The sequence below is a fragment of the Fopius arisanus genome, unplaced genomic scaffold (genome assembly GCF_000806365.1).
Source record: "Fopius arisanus strain USDA-PBARC FA_bdor unplaced genomic scaffold, ASM80636v1 scaffold00034, whole genome shotgun sequence".
NCBI lineage: Eukaryota > Metazoa > Arthropoda > Insecta > Hymenoptera > Braconidae > Fopius > Fopius arisanus.
In genome coordinates this window covers 923,044-946,592 of record NW_011887773.1, presented here as the reverse complement: position 1 = coordinate 946,592, position 23,549 = coordinate 923,044, and the positions used below count along the sequence as shown (strand labels likewise).

At 35.4% G+C, this 23,549-nt stretch overlaps 3 protein-coding genes across 4 annotated transcripts in view; 2 read left to right on the top strand and 1 right to left on the bottom strand.

The window, feature by feature from the left end:
* Positions 1 to 3,898, top strand: part of LOC105266006 (uncharacterized) — a 250,214-nt gene extending 246,316 nt beyond the window's left edge. The window contains exon 12 of one of the 2 annotated variants that reach the window (XM_011303877.1): positions 79 to 3,898. In XM_011303877.1, the coding sequence (XP_011302179.1) occupies positions 79 to 307 (229 nt within the window). In that variant the 3' untranslated portion in view covers positions 308 to 3,898. The remainder of the gene's footprint in view (positions 1 to 78) is intronic. The other variant, XM_011303879.1, reaches the window with a different exon arrangement.
* Positions 3,899 to 13,630: 9,732 nt separating this feature from the next.
* Positions 13,631 to 16,204, top strand: LOC105266004 (XK-related protein 6). The gene is made up of 4 exons (XM_011303874.1): positions 13,631 to 14,055; positions 14,146 to 14,470; positions 14,590 to 14,745; positions 15,184 to 16,204. Exons 1-4 carry the CDS (start codon positions 13,693 to 13,695, stop codon positions 15,699 to 15,701), a joined length of 1,362 nt encoding a protein of 453 aa, XP_011302176.1. The 5' UTR covers positions 13,631 to 13,692; the 3' UTR covers positions 15,702 to 16,204.
* A 36-nt stretch (positions 16,205 to 16,240) lies between these two features.
* robl (roadblock) lies at positions 16,241 to 17,384 on the bottom strand. Its single transcript, XM_011303873.1, has 3 exons — positions 16,991 to 17,384; positions 16,856 to 16,934; positions 16,241 to 16,701 (listed from the first exon to the last, which is right to left on the bottom strand). Exons 1-3 carry the CDS (start codon positions 16,991 to 16,993, stop codon positions 16,490 to 16,492), a joined length of 294 nt encoding a protein of 97 aa, XP_011302175.1. The 5' UTR covers positions 16,994 to 17,384; the 3' UTR covers positions 16,241 to 16,489.
* Between the last annotated feature and the right edge of the window lie 6,165 nt (positions 17,385 to 23,549).

The following is a 23,549-nucleotide window of genomic DNA, read 5'->3' as shown; positions in this document are numbered from 1 at the left end:
ACAATTGATTCTCTAATCGTTAATTACATTTACTCTCACAATGGCAACTTGACTTTAAGATTTGAATTCCCTCTGTAGAAATCGTAAACTGAATATGCAACTGGAAAATGCAATTCAAGAAGCAATGGCAGAGTTGGATAATGCCAGTAATCAGCCAATGCCCAGGAATCAGGAGGTGACATCAGCCCTTAAATCATCAAAATCAGTGTGCACCTCTGACTCGAAGGCTAAAGCAGAGCCTAAAAGAACGTCCAAGAAGTTGACTGCAGTCGATTCACTAAAAACGACTCAAAAGAGTAGCCGCTGACGTTCTCATCCCCCAAAATTTCTGATACATGAAAAAAAAAAAAGAAACATAATGATTATTATAGTGTAAAAACAAATCCTACATGGAAAAGGAGCATTTCAGTGGAAATGCGAGTGAATGTGTACATATTTAATGCCTAATTATTGTAAAGGAGACAATTCCGTTTTCCACAATGGAATAAAATACTCATTAATAAGAGAAGAACGTAAAACCGAATGGGAGAAGTAAATATGCTGAAGAGAAAGGGTGGGGGTTAAGTATTTGTATATATAAATAAACATGTAATTGTATACATGCAACATTAAACGACTGTATGATATCGATTATAAATGATGTTGAATTAACGAGAATGAAAAAGAAACAGTGATATTAGACTTCCTTTAGTATCTCAAAATTTTGACCAATTTTATGTAGACATTCGACATCTTGGAGGTTCCTCTCATGATTGAAAAAATGTTTTATCTATTAAAACAATTTACAAACATAAAATCAGTGCAGTGTGACTTCAGAGCGAAATATTTCATCGTTTTAGAGAGATAATCGGCCTGAATTGCATTTTCCCAAATTTTCCAGTGAAGAAAGAGGTCCTGATATATCTGATGTCTTAAATTGCAGGTTTTTTTAAAATAATGATTCAGCATAATCATCCGGCGAATACAATTAGTTCCAAAGACGATGGAAAATCTTTTTTATAGGTTGATATAAGGGTAATACTTTTATTCTCGAGAATTCTTTCCTGTGGCATTTGTGATTATTTTGTCTTTTCATCTATTTCAATGTCAGATTTTCGTCAGATTTTATCCTTAAAGAACAAACTAAATTCAGATATATGGTAGAATTAATTGGAAAACCGCAGACAGTTGTTTTTAGTTGAGGAAAAATATGCTATAAATACACTTGCAGGTTTCAAAACGTCAGAAAGGGATTTATTTGAGCGCCTTAACTGAATGAATTATCAAAATTAATGGAGTTGAATTCAAAATTAATCGTTCCTGTCACAAAGGAATAGTTTTCTACTCCTTCAAAGCTTGAGCGGTCAGTTCAATGAGAAATAACGATTTTATAATAATAAATCAATGAAATTGAAAGAAAAGTGAGCTACAGGTGGTAGAGGAGGACTAAGCATCTTTTTGATTATACAATTGGTGAATAAATTAGCCAATTTATGCATTGTTAATTGATAGCAATGGAAATTGTCGTTTTGTTACTATAAAAATATGGAAAAGGCTATGTTCAACCGCCCGAGTCTTGCCAGCGTTGTAACTGTAAATCTTCCCACAGTACATTATTTTCAAGTACAATTCATTAAAAAGAAAAACAAAGATGAATACACTATTTTTACACGCCTAAAAACGGGTCATACCGGTTTTAGATTGTACGACGATCATCAACGACCAATTTCTATTAAAATATACCCCATCATTTTGTGTCGCACAATATTTAACATTCCTTTGTAGCACATATGTATTTTCATCAGACTCAGGTTTCAATCGATGGAAAACCAGAACTATAATCAATGAATTTAATCAAACGATCGAAGCGGAGACCAAATTCGAGGGATAACTTGAGATTTAATTAAAAATTGACATTTACAATCACTTAAAAAAATTTTGATGGTGCTATTTAACGAATTACTTCGAATTGAAGCATTTACGCTGATTCTTCACATAGACATGATGTCTTTGGACATCTCGGCTTATATCAACATACGACAGACAATAAATCATCTATAAATATCAAAGAACTAAAAAGCAAATAAAAAATTTACTGGAACACATATTGATTTGTTTAACACCGCATTAAATGCAACAGGATTATTCAAATAATTAGAATGAAAAACATCGTGGAAAATCGTATCGTTTTGCTAATTCTCCCTGCATGTAAATAATTAAATAATGAGATAATTGTTGTGACATTATATACAATCGAAGTAATCAAAAAGAAAAATTGTGTTGACTGCGTTTGAAATTTGCATAATATTCTGAAGCTCGTAAAATAAACCGGTGAACCTCAATTTGCATAATTGTAGACTCTGGTTACCAATTTATTATCGTTATTACGGATCGTTCACATATCGCCGGTGAAGAACTGCATGCTGTTTTATAACGTGACATCCGGCCAGCCTTGCTAACAAATTGACATTGTTATCATTAATTGAGTAACCATTTTTCAATTTCCCACGTCTACCTGAAGTACCGAAGAAAAGTAATTTCCATAAAAAAAAAATATGTAAGCATGATGTGATGAAATATCTTTAAATAACCGGAGGAACTATTAAAAATGAATGGGTACATTACCTCATAGACACCTACCAAAATCAAACGTCTTGAATTTTAAATAAAAAATTAATGAAAATCTGTAATACTGACATCTATGTATATTTTTCTTTACTGTAAATAGAATGTAATACGCCTTAATAATAGCGACATTGTACGATTGAACGTCGATGTTTTTAGAATGCAGATTTTATAATGACCGTGAGAAACAAACATAGTAAAAAAAAAACTTCGAATATAAAGGCGAGTGTTTTTAAAGTAATGAAATTCATTGAATATATGACACTTACTGATAATAAATCATCATCAAAAATAGTGAATGTTCCGGAATTGGAGAGTGTTTTATCACAATGGAATGTCATTTGATATTATTGATTTACAACAGTAATCGTAAGTGGACGCATACTATAAGGGCGAAACATTGATCAAATCTGTCAGTGCTGTTTTTTTTTTCTATTTGGTTTTATTGGAATTAATTAACTCCAATTTCGTCGACTGGGAAACAATAGATTCGCAACAACCACCATTTCAATTGTTCTGATGATTTCACAAATGAATATTCCATGAAAATATATTATTTTGTAATAATATAAGTAAATGGTAATGAAAAGAAGAATTTAAATAAATTGTGAATAAAGTAAAATTATTAAGGAAAATCTCAGACAATTTTAAGTGGTGGTTTGACATATTAAGAAGCTTCTTCCTCGATGAATAAATATAAAATGATGAATATACAGAAAGATTGATTAATTTGTAGCGTGGACATTTTACAGTGGAGGCATTAGCAATAATCGTAGAATCATGACAACAAACAAAGAGAAATTTTCATTTTTGTGGAAAATCTGCAGAATTCAGATTGAAAACCAATTATACATATGAATATCAACTATGGGTGGTGTAACAAACTAAAAGATGATAATTTTATATTTACACGTAGGCGACAGAATGAAAAAATCGTTAAATTATAATGAATGTATGATACTGCTGTAATATGAAGAAAAAGGTAAACCCCCACCCCCTAAACTTGGTTATTAGTTCAATTAGCCAGAAGGGAGAACCGCTACCTTATCCAATATTGAATTTAACATCTAGAGTATGGAATAAAACAAAAATAAATAAATAGAGGTCGGTAAAATGGTAAATGCATTTTAACGGGACTTTAAAAAGTATGAAGCTATGTGATCCACTACTACTAGTAGCTTGTAGCTGTAAAGACTTATACTTTATTTTGTAAATTTTGTTTATACAATGTTTGATCGTTCACGCATGATACTATTGTATGTGAAAATAAGTTAATAAATCATTAACACGTGAAGTTAAAGTTTGGATGAATTTATTATCTCATTTTTCCTAATTCGACTCTTAAGTCATTATTGGTTCCATTCATGTTGCGAATTATCGGCACGACCGTATACTGGAGAAACAAATAAACTGCTTTCTAAAATTAACGTATGGAATAATTTGATCAATTTTAGGAAATGATAGTTTATTTGAATTCATTGAGAAAAGGTTAGATTATATGCTTGGTCAACATTAAGGTTGTATTCCCGGTACATCATGAGTCAAGCTGGAGTACTGATGACTTTGATTAGCGGGGTAGTTTGATTTGACAACGTTACTCAATGGCTTGTAGGCTTTTGTAAAGGGTTTCTATGGGTGTGTTATGTTTCTGTCATGAGAGCTCACCTAACCTGAATAGCGTGATAGCCACGTCGATTCATTTCACACTTAATTAATTAACTTCAGCATTTATAGCCGATGAATCAAAATTTTCCAACTGGCAAAATGTTCTTTAACACCTTTAGATTCCGCTTAAAAAATTCTATGAAAAACTCAGCGTTGGAATTTTGAAAACTAAAAAAAATCGTCAACTGTCATAAGACTCAATGTTAATTGTCAAAAAATAAGAAAATTAATAACTATTGCTCTGGCCCATCCAGGCTTCCCAAAATTTAACTGAGTTATTTTTGTATTAAAGTCTATCTGCGTGTCAATTTTCATAAAAATATAATCGTGGCTTTGATATTCGGGAGTACTACCTTAATGCAGATAAGTCAAATTTAACTCTAATCAGTGCAAATGAATTTCGGAAATGTAAGGATATAGTTATTTATGTCATTGCGGCAAATAGCATCATAGCCATGGCGAAAAAAGTGATTGTGACTCATGCACGTCATAATCCTCGTCTCCGACTCGGACTATAAAGTCGCATTCGTAAGATTCCCTTTTCCCGTCCTAGGCGTGAAAAATACTATTCCCATTTGGGAATGCTTTATTCTATCGATAAATCATGGAAAAAGAGATTGTCATTTATGCCCTGTCACGTGACTGTGCCATCACCCAATCCTTCTTCAAGTAGCCGTCAAATAATTGTATTTCATTCATCAAACTAATTCCATCGCTTGTACTAGGCTTGTCCCCGTTCCTACTCAGCCTAAAATGTCTCGTTAGTTTTTCTATTATTGTTAAATAAATAATTAGAAATCTAACGAGTGTAGTCGACAGATTAGTCGAAACAAATCAAAAAATGTTCCGAGTGGCCAACAAATCTCGACATTCCAGACGATTCTCAATTGTTTGAGTATACATTTATCCGACGATTTTCTAACCTTTATGAACGTTTAATGATTTTTTATCTGCAATCGGTTATTTCTCTATCATACCCCCACTTCGCATTATATCGGGTGTTTTCTTTCATTTTTGGTCATCGCATGGAGAGAAATACACTGAGAAAAAATTCTACCAAAAATTAGTGTGCCATCCACTAGTCGTGGGACCAAACAGAGGGCCACCAAAAAATTGGAATGACCCACACGAAAAATCCGGATGTGGCACCCTAATTTTTGAAGAACTTACGCTACTTTGCCGTGAGATTTCCTTAAAAGTTGGGGCGCCACATCCGAATTTTTTGGTAACCACGGTTTGGTCCCATGAGTTGGTGAGTAGTACACTAATTTTTGAACGGACTCACACGGAATAGTCATGTATTTTTCTCTCCGTGTACCCAATAAAAATTATGTACCTGTTTTCGCGAGTCAACACAGTATTCAGTGAAAAATTACTGCACAGTGACGCACTTTTTTACATTACCTTCCAGAAAAAGTACAGGAAGTTCACCGAAAAAGTACGTAACTGGTCCGTACCTGTTTTGTCTCCCAGATTACGGAATAGGCACGTAATTTTCATTGAATATTTTTTTCCGTTTGCGACCTCTTTTACTTACAGGTACAAGCTCTGGCTTAGTTCCGTAGCCGCCGCCACGAATTTTTTGCGTTGAAGCCCTTCATAAGCCCTATAATACAGTCAGCGTCAGTTTTTACTTCCCTGGGTGCCCCTACTCACACTGAGAAAAAAAATTATTTTTGCCAAGAATATTTTCTTCCCACAAGTAAATCTGTCGATCACTGTATAAATACTCCCATAAGACTTACTAATGCCAAATATATTTTCTTGTGGTTAATAAATATTCTTGACTAAAGAACATTTTTTTCTCAGTGCACGTAATTACCATTTGTAATTATGTCGCCGGCTCCTAAAATCGAAGGAAAAACTTATGCTAACTTCAGTACAGCAATCTGTCCTCCAATCTCTGTTGCGTATAATAAAGAGATCCTAGGGGGGATTATGGGAGGGCTTATGGAAAGGCTGCAACAAGAAAACATCCGATATAATGAGGAGTGGAAGTATGATAGAGAAACAACCGATTGCCAATAAAAAGTGATTTCACGATCATAAATTCGAAATTTTATTGACAGATTGTTAAAAAATTGTCGCGCAAATGTATTACTCAAACTCGAACGATTAAGAATCCCCTGAAACGTCGACATTCAGCGTTCCAGAGAATCTTTATTTTCAACGGTGCTATTTTTGTTGACAAATTCAAAAATCGTTCAATAATTGGGGGAAAACTGTTTCGTAAATTTCGGCTCAGCGCACTCAGAAGGATTATGTAAAACGTCGAGATTTGATATAACTTTGGACTCTTTTTCTTCAACCACTTTATTTTTATTAACGAATTAAAAAATTATTGAAAAAAAGGACTATTTCATAATTATCATTTCCATTTCGTAATTAAATGTTCACATAATGATCTATAAAGTTTCGGAAAACATAATTAAATTTTGCCTTGTAACCTCAAATAGATACAAACTGTTTTGATCCACTTTCATGAATGCAACACCATTTATAAAGTCTGTATGAACCATCATACAGTTGTTGATTGTTTAGTGGAGTATATCAAGACCTAAGTGAACAACAACATATATCGTTGGTACAGGCTTAATGACAATTTTGTCATCCGTATTGATATACTTGTTTTCAGGGAGCACCATGAAAAGGCAGTCAACACCATTCCCCACTGTTCCCCGCGCAAGAAATATCAGGTAAAGACATATCAATGATATATGCGTCATTCACTATTTTTTCTCTGAACTATTCAACATTTACTTGTCTACTGTCAAAGACAACGTTTGTCCGGAAAAGTTCAAATTTGACGGAACATTGGGTGAGACTACCATATAATGATCACCGGAACGAAACGACTTAGAAAATCAGAAAGAAGCCTCAAATACACTGCACGTATAATTATCAATGGTGAAAAGCAATGGCTATTTGGATTTGGAAACTAAACAACCTGTAAGATTGATGAACTTACCTCCGCGATGAACCTGAGTACAACAATCGATTACGTATTGAGTAATGAGATCAAAACGTGGAAAGAAGTAAGACAACAATGCCTTGGAATTTTGGACATATTTCTGGATGACAGACGACGCATGGGCAGCAGCTAATTGGAATGTTGAAAGCAACGAAAATATACGCCAGGAAAAATAGGGAAGGACATCGACATCACAATGACTAAGATTACAATTCCTAGGAAATATGGAAAACGTAAAACACCGGAAAAGTGGCAGATAAATGATAAAAAGTAGACTCCTCTAAATACTCAGGCACCTATTTCGCAACTCGGAACTTCTATGAAATACACCTGAAGAATGGCAGGGAAGGCTCAGAGAGAGGCCAACTCTTGCTGGGTGCTTGTCCACATTACTCGACCAGTGCATTACAACAAGTAGCGCAAAAACAAGATCATCTTAAAAATAATGGAGGTATAATGAGCGCGGATGCGATTCGAATATGTGCAAAAAAGCTACTAGACTGTGGTAAGAGGTGATCAAAGATTCACAAGACGACAGTCAAGCACTGGATAAATTTCAGACACAGCATATCTTACATATCTTGCAGGCACATCTTGCTGGCAGGTGGACAATAGAGCTGCCAGCGGACTCGTATGCTATATAATAGAAGAAATAAATCTGTACGCCGGAAAAGCCGTGAAAACTGTCCCCTAACTACAGAGAAGAAGACCCATTAATCTGAGGGCTGAGTGCCCACAACAAGACAGCCAGAGTGACCTGAAAGCAGTCTAGTCGAGTACTGTGATAAAAGTCACATCAAAGAGGACCTGGCAAATGACATTAGATCAATGTTCGTTCATCTGTACATCATAAAACCATCTGTTGTGTCCGATCAATGATTAACCAAGGACATTTTCGAGCTATAAAATTAATTTCACTCGAAAGAATAACTGACTAAATTCACTTCCTCTTTTTGTTCTTTTATAAACAATTCACAACTAGTCCAATCATTATCAATAAAGTCTTACTGATAGGATAAATAACTGAACACACAATGTAAAAGGCTCACTGTTATTTTAATATTTTCTCAAAAGGTATTATCGTCTATACAAAAGTTGGTTATTAATCGATCGTAACACTCTCAACGCATCTTTAAAAATTGTAAGGGAGTCAAAAACTTGGAATCGCCGATTTGATGTTGTTAGAAGGACCTTCCGGTTATAACTGAATCTTCTCCCTTTTATCAGATTTTTGGTAACAGACTTTGGAGTTAGTAATTTTTGAGGAGGAGGAAATTCTCGTTGTTTCATTGGTGAAAATGGCAGAGGGATGGATACGTGCAGAAGGGAACAGGAGGTGCTTAGATGGGTTATTTCTTTCAGGCCAGTGTTTTGGTATGGGTTTTGACTCTTGGTCGACCTGCACGTCGTCATGGTAGACAAAAGGCAACCGCAATGGATTTTGTCGTAAAGGTCCTAAGGAAATTCAAGAATGCCTTCTTTTTTATTGCGGACTGAGTTTTCTTACTAGTTTTTATGATTAGTTTCTGGCATTGGAATGTTGCCTGGTCATCGTAAATTTCAATTGGAAATGTAGAAAAAATTATTCACCATGGCAGTTCTTAAAACTTGGGAAAATTCTGGACATTTGGTTCTGGGAAAAATATCAAGGGTGATGGTTATATTGAGGAATTTTCTGTATTGGTCTTGGGGAGTGCTCCATGTCATCAGACTGGGAAATGTTGGGGAAAATTTTCTTTAAGAATCTTTTGTTAAATTGTCATAAGAAGTTGTGCGTCAGTTATGTTATTTCAAGTTGTCAAATATTTCATGACCACGGCATTAAAATACCCTTTTTGATTATTCTTTTTCCCTACTATCTTTTCTTGAGAGAAGGAATGAAACCATCCACTGACAAAGAATAGAGATAGCCTTGAGTTATTCACTGATGTGTGACTTTCTGAAGCTTCTTATTTCGACTGTAAGTTGTAATCCTATACTTGATTGCTGCCCGATTGTTGAATTCCGTTCTGGCAAAGATTTTTACTTTTACCATAAATTTCAACGGTGCTAGCTAATGATTGTAGCAACAGTGACTCTGAACGAACCAATTAGGAGCAGATATCTGAAGAGTTCTCCTTATATGGTCAGTGATATTGCGGAGTACAAATGGTGATATCCAGTACTTTTTCCACATTTGATCAAAAAGCCTCAGCTGTAGCCCAACCAATTCAGCAAACCGATCGGTAGAAAAAGTTTTCATATTCGCGAGATTCGATTGACAACTCCTTCATAGTCCGAGCATCCATAAATGACTAGCACATCCTATTTCGGCGCCGCTCACAATTTTTGATGCTCTTGAAAGTTAGATCACCTGCAAAGAAGGCGATAGCATTCCTTACATAATGTGACATCCTTCAGCATTAGAAGTTGCGTCGTCACGTTCATTTCGTTCGAGATCATAAATGATATGTACCGCCTTAGAAGTTTCGGCCTGCTCGCTATTTGGCTCGACATCCATGACTGTGGGATTAATGTTTGATAATAACTGATGATGAAACTCCCGAAGGTTTTGATCCCACAAGAAAGTAATTATCATCTCACGATACATTCCTATTATTGCCACTGCGTTCGGAAGGAACATGCCTCGTGGAAATTTGGACTATAGAAAGTTCATAGAAAGCCGAACCAATGTTCTGTTCCATACTGATTTCCAGGTGAAGTGACGAATTTGAAATCTGCATAATCCAGACTGAGAGGTTTATAGGCTATGGTCTGTAGAACGTGGCCGATCAGTCCTTGAACGCAGGGTACAACTGTGAAGCCGGACGTTTGGGAAATTTTCCATGTACGACTCAATTGCATTAAATCCAGGAGAAGTTCCTCGATTTGAGAATTATCCGATGACAATGCTTTCTGGACTTTTCTTGATTTCACTAACCTAGTTGCATGCATCGATAATGTCATTCTTTGTTTTAATGAATGCGGCACTGCTTCACTGGTGGCTTCAAGATCGATGGGAGACTCTCGTTAATATATGGAAGAGGAATTACATTCCAGTTGAACTTTGTTCCATTCAAATTTTCGACTGAAAAATTTCGTCTGCATAGTCTACAACGCCCCATCATTTTCGTTGGCAATCCTTCTAGCATCTTATTTCCTGTTCCGAAATTACATCCGGCATCTTGCGCTTGTGATTTCGAAATTTCAAGATTTTCATCTCTTCTGATGGTAAAGCTATTTTGCAGTTATTGATAATGAAGCAATCCTGTCGATGACATTCATAATGTTTCTTCTCGCGAAAATAACAGAAACATCGATCACACAACTGCATACGATGTGCAATATTGGAAATTTGAGCATTTAACAGTCATGAAAGATCTTTTATAAATGCAAAGTGGTAAATTAATTGAACATCAGCTGCAACATACATTTTCGAACAAAAGAGAGAGGAAATTAATTGTGGGTGTTCGCGAGTTCATCTTGCTGAGGTAGATAGGGACGATATCCTTCTCACCGTTCACTCCACACTCAATGTCACAAACTTTGATCGATAGATCATTCTTTTTCTCAAATTTTGAAATATCACTCAAGGTGATAGGAAAGCGAATGCTTGCATAATCAGATAGCTTCTGACTGTGAGGGAGAGGCGCGGTGGTATAGTCAGGGTATGAGGCACATCGATTACTTTTTGCTGGATAAAGAGTAGCTATAACTGACCACGAAAAAGAAAATTCATCCCAATTTCTTACATTGACACCAACTTTTTTGCATTGTATATCACAGGGCCGCTCTATGTACGTTAAAAAGTTACCCTTTAAAAGTTAGCTTTGGTAGAAAGATTTCATTCTTTGTATTGAAATATTTAACTTCACTAGTAATCACATCATCCTTTTTCAACGTGAATTTGCAAGCTAAAATACTATTTACCTTTATGCTACCATTTTTTTCGAGAACACTCCTCAAATGCACTGTTGACAGTTCCCTTGCATTATTAAGAAAGGAAGCTCGATCGTTATGTAGGAGATCGATTACAATGCTCGTGCGATCCTCCCTTTTTCCAAATACGATCGTTGTTTATGGTTATATTTCATGTAGATTTTACGTTGATATTGCTTTCATCCACCCCGTGTATTTTTTTAATTTGATCGTTTCCTAGGATTATTGAAAAAAATCCGTAGAACGGGAATATTCTGAATTATTTTTCCGTACTGCTTCTCACGACTTTTCGTCTGGGAATTGATTTTACATGCTTCTCAAACTCGAAAACTTGAAAATGACTACGGAAAAATAATATCCGGACTGTTCCCGCACAGAAATTGATATACGCGTGAAATATATCTGACAATTTATGCCAGATACATGCACAATTATATATGGCATGTATATACTTATATCTGAAATATATTCGACATGTTTCATTAGTATTTCCTATATGACATTTTTGGCGGATTTCAATGTTCATGTTATATTCGACTAATTTTCAATATATATGTCAGTTAAATTGCATATATATTGAAATATAAAATTTATATTTATGTCATAACTCCCACATATCCAGATATACGTGATCGATTATATTTTTTCGTGGGCCAATATAAATTTGTAATATATGTGGGATATACTGAGGATCGACCTGAGATCTATTTCAAATATATTATACATGACCCGATACATGACAAATATATTATAGATGAATGGCATACATGTAATGGCATAAATTAACTATTACATCATTAATTGCGATCCATAATCGTCCGTTATTTCGATCAATCGTTTATCATACCGTGGCCACCGCAATTGATGTGAGGGATTTTTCGATTACTTGAGCGATAAGGACCAAATGCGTTTGGAAGATCAGATCAGTAGAAGGCGCAGATGAGTTTCAGGATCATGAGAGTTACAAGCCAAGAGAGTGTAAGGGCCATGAGTCGGAAGGGTCATTGGTTGATTCCTATGGGTTAGTTGAATCTAGCGATCGATTGAGCCCGGACTATTTCTGTATCCATCATATAATTCAGATATATTTTAATTACATATCTAAATATCAATTTGAATATATGTCACATATATATTACGTATATAGCAGCATATATATCTTATAAATAATGATTCATGTACATTGTTTGTACATGGAATAAATAATTTAAACGAATGGCAAATGTGTGATAATATATATATTGATACATATTTTGGAGAAAATGGATCATTCGAGTAAATAATTTACATGTATCTCGTATATAAAAAAACATAATCCCATTAGAATTTTATATAAAAATGACATATATTTCACCTAACTTCGAATACAACATTTTTGGCCGAAATATATGTAGTATGATTTGCATATATGTGATATGTATTTGGGCATATTTTTTTTCGGTGTGGGTTGGAATGGGGTTTCTTTACTCGTGTGATTGGCCGCCTTGCCTTCGACTCACCTTTCCAAACTCCACACGAGTTAAAAACCCTATCCCGATAGTCGAGGAATATACTATTATTCTTCATTTTTTATTTATTCAAACCGAACGTCAAAGTCTTCAGTTTTTTTGGTACCAACAGATTATTGATAAATAATTAATATTCCGACTATTGCGGGCGGAAAAACGTTTTTTGATAAAATTCGAGTGTTTTCGACGAGAAAAATTCTTGGAATATGCTTTCGCATTTGCAACGGCTTTACCAATATAAGTTTATAAACAAATAATATTCTAGGATTCTTAAAATTTTCAATAACATTCACTGCAAATTATTTTAGCATTTTCTTCAATTACACAGGTTCATTATATTTTGCATAAATGATGCATAAAGAAATCTGCATGCTGTAAACTGGATTTTTTTCTCTAAAAATTTGTTCAAGCGAAATAGATTTAATAAGTCGCCTTTATTGGGCAAACCTCTTTATCAGGAGTTCAATATGTGCAAAAGATTCTAATGATTTTTTTGCTGACCTCATCTATCTGTCAAATGAAAAGTCATAAACAATGACAAACAAATTTATTCATCGTTTTGATTCAACAAGTAGTCCAGTTGAAGGCACAGATGAGAAGGATTTATCGCCACTGAAATATTTGCAATGTTTAGAACACATTTTTTAATAAAAATTGACAGTTTTTGTCATGACATTTTCTTGTATGCCTTTCGCCATGAGGGTTTCTAATTTTTATTTCAAAAAAAAACTTTCTCTATATGCATGTAATTAGACATCAATCGTATTCTGTATATTGTATTTTGGCTCCTAGAATTATGTGATTTGAAATCAACGCTCATTTCCTCAACTACCCCATCTGTCGTTGATCATACCGTAGCTTGCCTTCATTCGATTTCGATTTTCTATAATTCGATATTCTCGCAGCCGCCATTTTGGGTTCTTTCGACCTTCTTCAATTCGATTTTTAAGCGGTAGCCATTATGCTCTCCCTTATATATAAGGAAAAGGATTCCTTTTCAAGTTGTAGTTTTTTTTTCTTATCAAAATGTCTGAAAATAACGAGAATGAACGACTTCCCCTGGATCCTCTACCTTTGGACCAGTCTGAAACACCCACCCTGATAACCAACTCTGGATTTTCAGTCCCAGATGGAGGATTTCGACCGAATTTCGATGTTGATACTGGAGACATTCCCAGCAGCAGAAGCACTGTCTCACTATGCGACATGATTTGGATTATGTTTTCCATTCTTATGCATCTCGTCGATCTCTTTGTGGATTTCAATTTAATTAGAGACTATGTTATGCGTGAAAAATATTACGAGGTGTCCTGGACTTGTTTATTCTTGTTCATGCCATCGTTAATTAATATTTGCATCAGTATCCAGATGATCAAACAGGATCGCCAGGTAAAGTCATTTAAAAATGAGGATCGGTTCAGATTCAAATCATTGACTGCTCCACTTTATAATATACGAAATCATATGACCCATTTTCAGAGCAATCAGGAGGATGAGGAAAGCCGGAATAATTGGAGCAGTCTGATTGTCTTCCCTTACTACTGGCCCTTCATTCTGATCTTCCAATTAGCGCCTCTTTTTCATCACATGGACAATTGGAATTTCGCTCGGAATTCGTACCGTGCGGGTAAAAATGATGATCAGGCCAATCAGAAGAAATATTACCTCAAGATGCTGAAGGAAGAAGAGGATATTGCTTTGCTGAGAGTTCTGGAGTGCTTTCTAGAAGCCGCTCCACACATCGTTCTGCAATTAGTAATCATGATGACAGATTATGAAAGCAATCTTCACGTCAATTTTCAGTGTAAGAAAATTGTGGACGAATTCTCTAAGGCCGACATTGGATTTTCATTTATTTTCAAATGCACTGGGAAATAATTCATTTGCTAAAACGATTCACATACGCTTGGGTTTTTGTTTTAGTCTTGCATCAAACCCTCAGTATTCTCAGCTCCTTTGTGGGCATGGGGTGGGCCATGTCTAGTTATCACCGTAGCATCAGGAAAGTCCAATGGGATAAGGAGAACATCAGCTTAGTTGGAAATTGGCTGCAGTTCTTCTGGCATTTGTGCATTACTAGTAAGTTCAGATTGTTATGAAGACTTCCAGTTGTTTTTCGAAACGAGTGACTTTTTCCGATTTTTAAGCATTTTCTCCTTTAATTTCGTAATGGAGAAACTAAAATCAGTGCACAAACTGGAGAACTTTATGTTGACGAATTTCTATGGAATTATAATTTTTTGTGTCACTTAGCCGCCATAAACTCGTACTTTTATTATTCTGGGGAAGTAAGTGACCGCTTATGGCTTTTATTTTTATTTGCCTCCCTTGGACAATAAAAATACTTTCTTAATCAGACCTGATAATATAAGATAACATATGCCACACGGTCTGAACAGCATTTTAGAAACATATTTGATCAGAATCCTTCGGCGTCGATTTCGGTAAAATACGTTGCCAAAATACTTTTGAGCCCTTGTAGCATAAATTACTTTTATTAATGACGTTTTATTCTAGTATCTCGAGGCATAGCGATCGCTGCAACAGCCACTGTAATACCCCTCTCCACTTGTATTGCGATGGTAATTCACTGGCTGTTAATGACTATTTGGATCATTAGTGATTCATCAGGAATCGATGAATTCTGCAGAGACCGCCGCAAACCGCCCCACGCAATTACAAGCACCACAGAAAATCTCAAATCCTATCTGCTTGCTGGTGTCTTCGGGATCGTCCATATTTTCACGTACTTCAATTTGAGCGAGGGTCCGACGTATTGGAAACACATTATTTATTACTCTCTTTGTTCGGGAGAGAACTTAATTGCAACCTTCAGCTGGATTTACTTTAGAGACTCGAACCAGATCAAATTGTGGTACAATGAATTCGTACCTGTCATTTGTATCGTTCCATTTGCCATTGGAATTGTTATTATGGTAATTTATTACAAATGGTATCATCCCAGGAGGAAAAATGCTATCAACGAAATTTATCAGCGGACTGAAGATGCAAATGACAGGAATCTCACAACCTAAAAGAATTTTGTATTTTCATATTTTAATTTTTATTTACTGATTACTCCAAACTTCGCAGTATTGCCTATACGAGAACTATTTTAATAGTAAATTAATTTTTTTACTTACCAACGATTTCATCAGCCATCTTATGGCCTACAAACATTATTTAATTTATCGTCAGGAAAAATTAATGATACTCATTGGACGGAAAAAACCCACGAGAATGTTCTTACGCGCGCATGATGTATTTTCATGCATTTTTTGTATCCGATGGTCTGTTCAAATGATTTCCATGACAAATGGAATCTCAGCTGCCTTAAGTAAGTTTTTTATATTTTTGTACGCAAGCTGTACATTTATGATCGCTCACATGAGTAATTCATATGCCTTAAGTAAGTTTTTTACATTTTTGTATGCAAACTGTACATCTATGATTGCTCATATTAGTAATTGATAGGCAGTGTTTAAATAAACTCGAGAAAAAGTACCATTGGCCCCTATTTTTCATTTGTTCAAAAAAATATACCACGAAAAGTAAAGTAAAAAGAAGACAAGTATAGAAATACACGTACCAGTGGCACAATTTACTTTCAGATAATAAATATTCTCTTGCATTACATTTTTTACTTCAAGTCTAATCACATATTTAATAACACATACACTTTTGCAAAGAAAAACCAATAATTTTTATAAATATCTTGAAATTAGCATGTTGAGATAATCAGGTTGCAAAATGGGAAAGAGCTTCGACGTCATTACAATTTACGTGAGAATACAGAATGAGTCAAAAAGTTAACCTTGAGGACTTAGTCCACAGGATTTTGGACGACGATCAGGATGAATTCTTTGTCTGGGGCCACCATTACCTCATGCTTCTTACTCCGAATGCGTAGGAATGTCAGATCATTTGTTGGATCCAAATCACGAACGACTGATCTTGCTTTATCAGATAGTTGGCTTATCAGCCCTGCATATTGCACAGTCGTCGTGTTATCGAGGGTCGATTTTATAGGAATACCTAAGCAAGAAACAATGAAGAATTACGTCAAAGAGTAAACCTCATGTAGAATCTGCATTTACACAGGTAAATATTAACGCTCAGTAAACGACAATAGAAAATAGAGGGCAAGGTATTTTGTTGATTATGATAAAAATAATTATGTAAAACAAACCTTCTGAATTAACGACAATGGTACCAACTACCCCCTTGTGTGATTGAATTCGTTTCATCGTCTCTTCCACCTCTTGAGCCTATGAAAAATAATTGCTATATATTAATCTGTTTTATAGCTACTGCCTCTACTCACCATTTCGAATTATTTATTGTGACTAATGGCACGGTGTGACACGTATCGTAGACAATTTGGAGGTTAAAATCCGTGTTTGAAATATATCCACTTTTCCACGGCGAAAACAAATGTCACACAACCGTATCTTGTAATGTAATGTCAGAGATTGTGCCCCTCAAATTTGTTTCTATGACTACCAGCGAGGGACATTTACGAATAAACAGAACCCAGAATTATGGATTTATCGGATGTACCGTTAGATACGCAAATGAGATTCTAGGGCTGTTAGATATTCAGAAGAAGCAACGAAACCCAGAGATGAATGGAGAGATTGCTAATAAGGCTAATCTTCTTCTTTCTGTGCTGCTTTCGCAGCTGATTTGTGTGGTACCGGAGGCAACTCCTGGCAACTTAGCCAACTTCATAGGAGGGTCAATGGCAGAGTTCAACGCTATTATTTAGAGCGGTGGCGCACGAATTAATGCAGAGCCCGCGCCTGTGAGTAAAACAGGCCGCAAGTTCGAGAGTATCGATAATTTTCTGATTCTGCCACAAAAGTAGAACGATAGTAGCTAAAAGTTGATAAAATATAAAATGATAATATTCGAGACAATTAGTAGTATGAGTAATATGGAAACAACCTATTATTAATGAAAAATGATTTGTCCGTAATGCTTTTTTTCCAATGTCCATTGTCTATTGTCCTCATATTTCATATTTCCTACATATTTCAAACTCCGGTCTAATGTAAAAATAGTTGAAACGTTATTATTATTATTATTATTATTGTTGTTGTTGTTGTTGGTGTTGTTGTCGTTATTGTTGGTGTTGTTGTCGTTATTGTTGTTATTGTTGTTGTTGGCATTTACTAATAGTGCCATCTATTGGCTAGGACGTTCAGCTGTTGGGATGGGGACTTTTCACTCGTGCGATTGGCTACGTGTCGCCTGCGGCTCGAAGTCCAATTCCATACGAGTGGAAAACCCCATTTCAAAAGCTCGGAAATATACTATTCAGTTCTGAGTCAAGTGTGTGCGCCGTTCCTATTTATCTTCCTCGCTGTTTCCATTCGTATCCTGTGCAAGATTCTGAACACCCATGGCCCAAGTGTGTACGGAAACGAATCAGAATTCTTTGAAATGTTCAGATTTACTTTGCCTGCAGAACTTTTTTTGGCAACTTATCGATTTCTATTGTTGATTCAAAATGTATGCCTGAACATGTTTTTTATGTTGCATAGTCCGTGATCCTATGGTCCTGGCTCATTTAGGCCTTCAATTAAATCTAGGTATTGTCAGAGACCCGCTGTTGTCTAATCCTTCGTGTAAACACAAGGATTAGTACTATCGGTATTGAGTATCTTCCGGGGAATCCCTGAAAAAACATCCCCGGAAAAAATATCCCGGAAAAACAATCCCAGAAAAATATCCCCGGAAAAAATATCCCCGGAAAAAATATCCCGGAAAAAATATCCCTGGAAAAAATATCCCCGGCAAAATTGTTCCCAAGAAAAATTCTAATATTCCCATGAAATTAAATCATCTTTTGTTTTCTCAAATTTTCATTTAATGTGTTATGTGGGGAGTGGGAGGGGGCTTCCCCCCCAGGGCCCCCCCTCCGGGGCCTCGCCCCTCGTGGGTTCCGTCCCTGCACCCCCCTCTACGCCAACCCCCTTGGGAAAATATGTACACAAAAAAAAGGTCGATAGAAATGAAATGTATGATTGGGGGCATATTTTTTCCGGGGATATTTTTTCCGGGAATATTTTTTCCGGGGATATTTTTTCCGGGATTTTTTTTCCGGGATATTTTTTCCGGGGATATTTTTTCCGGGGATATTTTTTCCGCCACCCCTTCCGGGGGCTGTTGTAGACATTTATCGAATTTTCTGAAGTGTATTTTTAAAAAATTGATAACTTCTCGAAAAATTGACCAAATCAAGTTTGTTTTTCTTTTGAAACTTTAATTTTTGACTAGATTTAAAAAAATACTGCAAACATATCGATCATTCCTAAAGTGATAATTTTCAATTTGGGCAGAAATTACAGGATATAGATGGGACACTTCTTTCGTTTTTAAAAATTTTTCGAAAAAAATTTGATTTTTTCCATACATTTCGACATTTTTTCCATCATGGAGAACCAATTCCTTCTATATTATACTCCTGCTTTAATTTTTTTATCGTATTTTTTTCTATTCCGGAACATCGATACTTACGAAAATATGTAATTAATGTCTCCTCTGAATTCCCTCATTGTCATATTTCGAATTTTGGACTAGAAAGAGCGAGGAGTAATGTTGATCCAAATGAACAAGGGAATACGCTGAAAATATTAAAAGTAGAAAAAAAATCGCCCTACAAAGAACGAAGTGTATTATTATGTTCTTATCTGTTTTAATATTTTTATCGTTTTTTCTTCTATTCTGGACACTTGATAGTTGATTTTTTGTATGAGAATATGTGATTAATCGGTACTTAGAATTCCCACATTTTCATACCTGAAATTTCAAAATCGACGCTACTGGTGGATTGTGGTAAAATAAGAAGAAACTTCAAACTTTATATTCGAAATCTTCATTAAAATGAGACCTAAAACAGAGTTACTATTTGTGGATATTTTCCTGACTGTTGTTCTTAAAGCGATCGATTTAATCTGATCTGTTAGATTTTGCAAAGTCCGGAGTTAAGGTTGTAATGGACAATTAGTAGGGTTGGAAAGAAAGTGGAAGGAAAAAGGCCCAAGGTAGGTGATTAGTGTACAGAAAGCACATGATCTCTGAAGGAAAAAGTGGTGAAATGGAATGAGGATTTTTAGTGTTGTAGACAACACTTCAGTTGTTAAAATTGGAAACGGGAGTTTACAATCTGTTGGTTTATTAATATGTTAGTTTTATGCTAGACCCTATATAATGACTAAATTTTAGTTGGACTTATTATTCTAAGTTAGAATATAGTAATTGGATAATATCTGAATCATAAACGTCGATACCATTCACGAGTCGGTGGCGTTATCAGCATTGGCATGGTGTCTTCGGGTTCTGATTCACGAGTGCGCGATGATGTGGTCCTGCATCTCAGCGGTAGCTCTAGTTGTAGTAGAGGTTCTGAACTTCGGACTTCAGAATCGAAGGTGCAACAAACGAAGTTTTTAATAACCGGTTGCAATTGTCCTTGGTCGTCTTATGATTTTAAGTCAATATGTTTGTAAAGCCATAGGATCATCTTGGTACAGTGACAACAATTAATGATTGCAATTATGATAATGATCATTCCAATAGTTGTTATGATAATAGAGATCCAATCAAATTCATAACTTGTGCGAGTTCGATTGTATTTTTGGTTGACCAGTGATTCAGCTTCGTTGACTTTTTTACTGGAATACCGAAGGTCCAGTGAGTCTTGATTAAGCTCGTGAATGGTTTTGAGTTGAGGCGTCCCCATTACTATAGGTTGAAGTACTGGGCCACAGCAGTCGTCTGCGAGGACGTTCGAGGTGGGAACATAGAAGTCAATGTTTGTTTTCTTTTTGTTAGGTGATTCGAGAACAAAAAAGTTGGTGTATCCTCGACAGTTGTCCTCTAAAGTAATGATACCAGTTTGTTGTAGGATAATGTCTTCCATATATGACTGATTTTGATGATAGATAATAGTGAGAGCCGTTGGTTCTTGTACAACGTAAATCCATCCGTTGTCTGGTATGTAATTCCAGACTTGTAGTTTGATAATGGTTGTTTTGATTTGACAATCTGCAAGAATCGTAGATGGTGAAGATTCTCAGACTGGTTAATTTGTTGTCTTGGTGACATGGATATCGTAGCATAAATACTGCCCAATAGCATACTCTGAACAGTCTGACAATTCTTTGAGATAGGAGCAATCGGTTTCGGTATCGGTTTTTAAGAGATAGGCTTGGTCGGAAATTACGTAAGACTGAAAGAAAGAGTTCTTATTTGGAATGGCAAATGTTATCCATTAGTATACGGTGTAGATTTCCTTTCCTTTCCTTTATCAACGGGAATCTCAATTTGAAAATAATCTTGGTTTGCTCGATAATTGATTCCACTTTAATTAGTTTATTGACATTCTCGAAATTGCGATTTGTAGTTGTGGTTAATTCTAAAAAATTGTCATTGATTTCTCTTGATATCTCGAGAGTGATGATAGATGGAGGAATTATATTATTTTTTGCGCAATTCATTGCATACATGTTTTCTATGTGTAACGATGGGTTATTTTATAGGCATGTGTATGGAGTATTGGAATTTGTCACATGATTAAATTTTCTAGTACAGATGTGATAAATGAATATTTGTTCGTGTTAAGAGAGTATTTAGTTGTTTGATATTTTCATTTATTGCTTTTTCATAATTTTGGAAAGCTGAGTGGGAACTGCTGAGATGCTTTACAGTTCTACTAATAATTTGGTTCTCAATTTTCTATAGTTGTTGTGTCTGTTCTGAATTTCATTTTCAATTAATTTTCGGGCTTTCTCTAAATGGGAATGAACATGATCAGAAATTCTAGAATCTGAGTTGACGTGAGACAAATATATTCAAGGAGGCTATGTTGAAATGGACTGAAGGAGTTAAATATGTTTGAGATTTTCGCGATTCCTTTCTCACTGTAAAAAAGTCCCGTCAGGTGTGACGAGTTTATTCGATTGAATGTCACTAACTATTGAAGAGGGGATCAAAAGGAGGATGCGAATTCTCAGATTCATCTGAAAAATAGTGTTTTAAATTATGAGGGGGATGTACAATTTTCGGTAAAGGGATACAATACCACCCTCACATGTAACCTAGATTTCACCATTGAATTTATATCCTTCAAGTCATCTCATTTTTTATGATGGGTGCTTGCGTAGATGTACATAGTACAACATAGGACAAATCTTCAAAGGTTAACTTATCAACAATCCTTTTAGGTATTTATATATATGTATATATTTTTAAAAGAAAATTGAAAACAGTGCCCAGCGTTTCGAGCAGATTGCCACCCAAGGAGGGGAGCCTTGCCGAGGAGTGTCTGTATCGACTGCACTAGCCGTATAATAGAGGTTGGGAGCACGACTTGCTCTCAGAGCAACGGTTGCCCAGCCCTGTTGTAGATAATCGAGAAGGAAGTTCAGTTGTTACTGGAGTCCTGGTGAGCTACAAGTATATATTCAATGAAAATGTGAAAAATTCCCTCTTTGCGTTCACGAATGGAATCATTTTGTTATTTGTCAAATGTTTGATTATGTTGAACTTGCAATGCAAAGCGGTGAACAGAATTTCCAGAACTGAATATTTCTAGGTGTTTTTCAAAGAAATAACTATAACTAAAGAAAGTCGATAATAATTGAAAAATTTATTTCTGTTGAAACTCCATAGGTACTCCAATAGTGCTGAAGAAATGTATTTGTGGTTTACGATTATAGAAAACATTTAAATGTACTATGTCAGTATTAATATTTGATTCAATCATTCGTCCGAGAATGATAATTTGCTGTCGTAATCAATACAAAGTTGAATAGGTTTAATAAAGTAGAACATAGTGATCATTTGAACATAATTTTCTTTCTTCTTTTCTTATAAGTTAAGGTTGTTGTCGCGCGACAGTCTCTGTAAAAAGTTTATCCACTCTAAAACGGGCCAGTTTAGAACACAATCTTTTAGCGGTATATAGTCTCACTTGATTGATTGCATTGTGCATGGATAGCTAAAACATAACTATATATTTTCTATATTAACTATTTTCAATTATATAAATTTATGAATTTCCGATAATTATATTCCGTAAACCAAACGGTCAATCGATTTGATTTTTTTTTCTGTATTTCCTCCCACGATGTATATTCCACGTTTTTTTTTATTTCTGAAACTGTCGAGCCGTTGATTTTTAAAAAATTCTAATCGGCAAAACTCCATTTAAACACGTGTTAAATCACTCGAATTTCAAAAATTTATATCTCAAGTTCAAAACGGTCAATTGCAAACGGAAAAGGCTCATTTTGTTGCTAATTTTTCAAACTATTCACCATAAAATTTTTAACGAAAACTGTCGAAAAAAAATTCTACGCGATAACAACCTTAAGAGTAAAAGTTTATATTTATTCGTTATATGAATTACACTTACTTAACAATATTTTAAAAAGTGAAACTTCAATAGCTCTTGCAGATGAATAAAAATAATTTCTATTAATTATTAGTACATCATTTAGTTAACCATCGTTAACAGTAACTAGATAAATGTATTCTATGTGGCCTGAAATCGGGGTTAATGCAGCCTTGAATAAGCCTTAGGTAACCCTCGCGGTAGGCGCTCTATTATGAGCGGAAAGGACTCATTGAGGCTTTTCTCAGGCCTTGCATTTTTCTTCTCCAGGGGTTCGGCGAATCTCCCCTGAGAGTCTTGCGATAGGTTTTACGTCGGTGGCCTTGGACGATGTTATCATTTCCGGGTTTAAGGAGGCCAAGTCCTGGCGTGAAGCGAAACCCTGCTTAAGCATTTCTGAGGCTTGCGCCAGGGTTTCGTGAGCTCCTGGCCTCCGTAGAAATAGTATATTCTGCCTCTAGGGAGTAAAGTATTTTCTGAC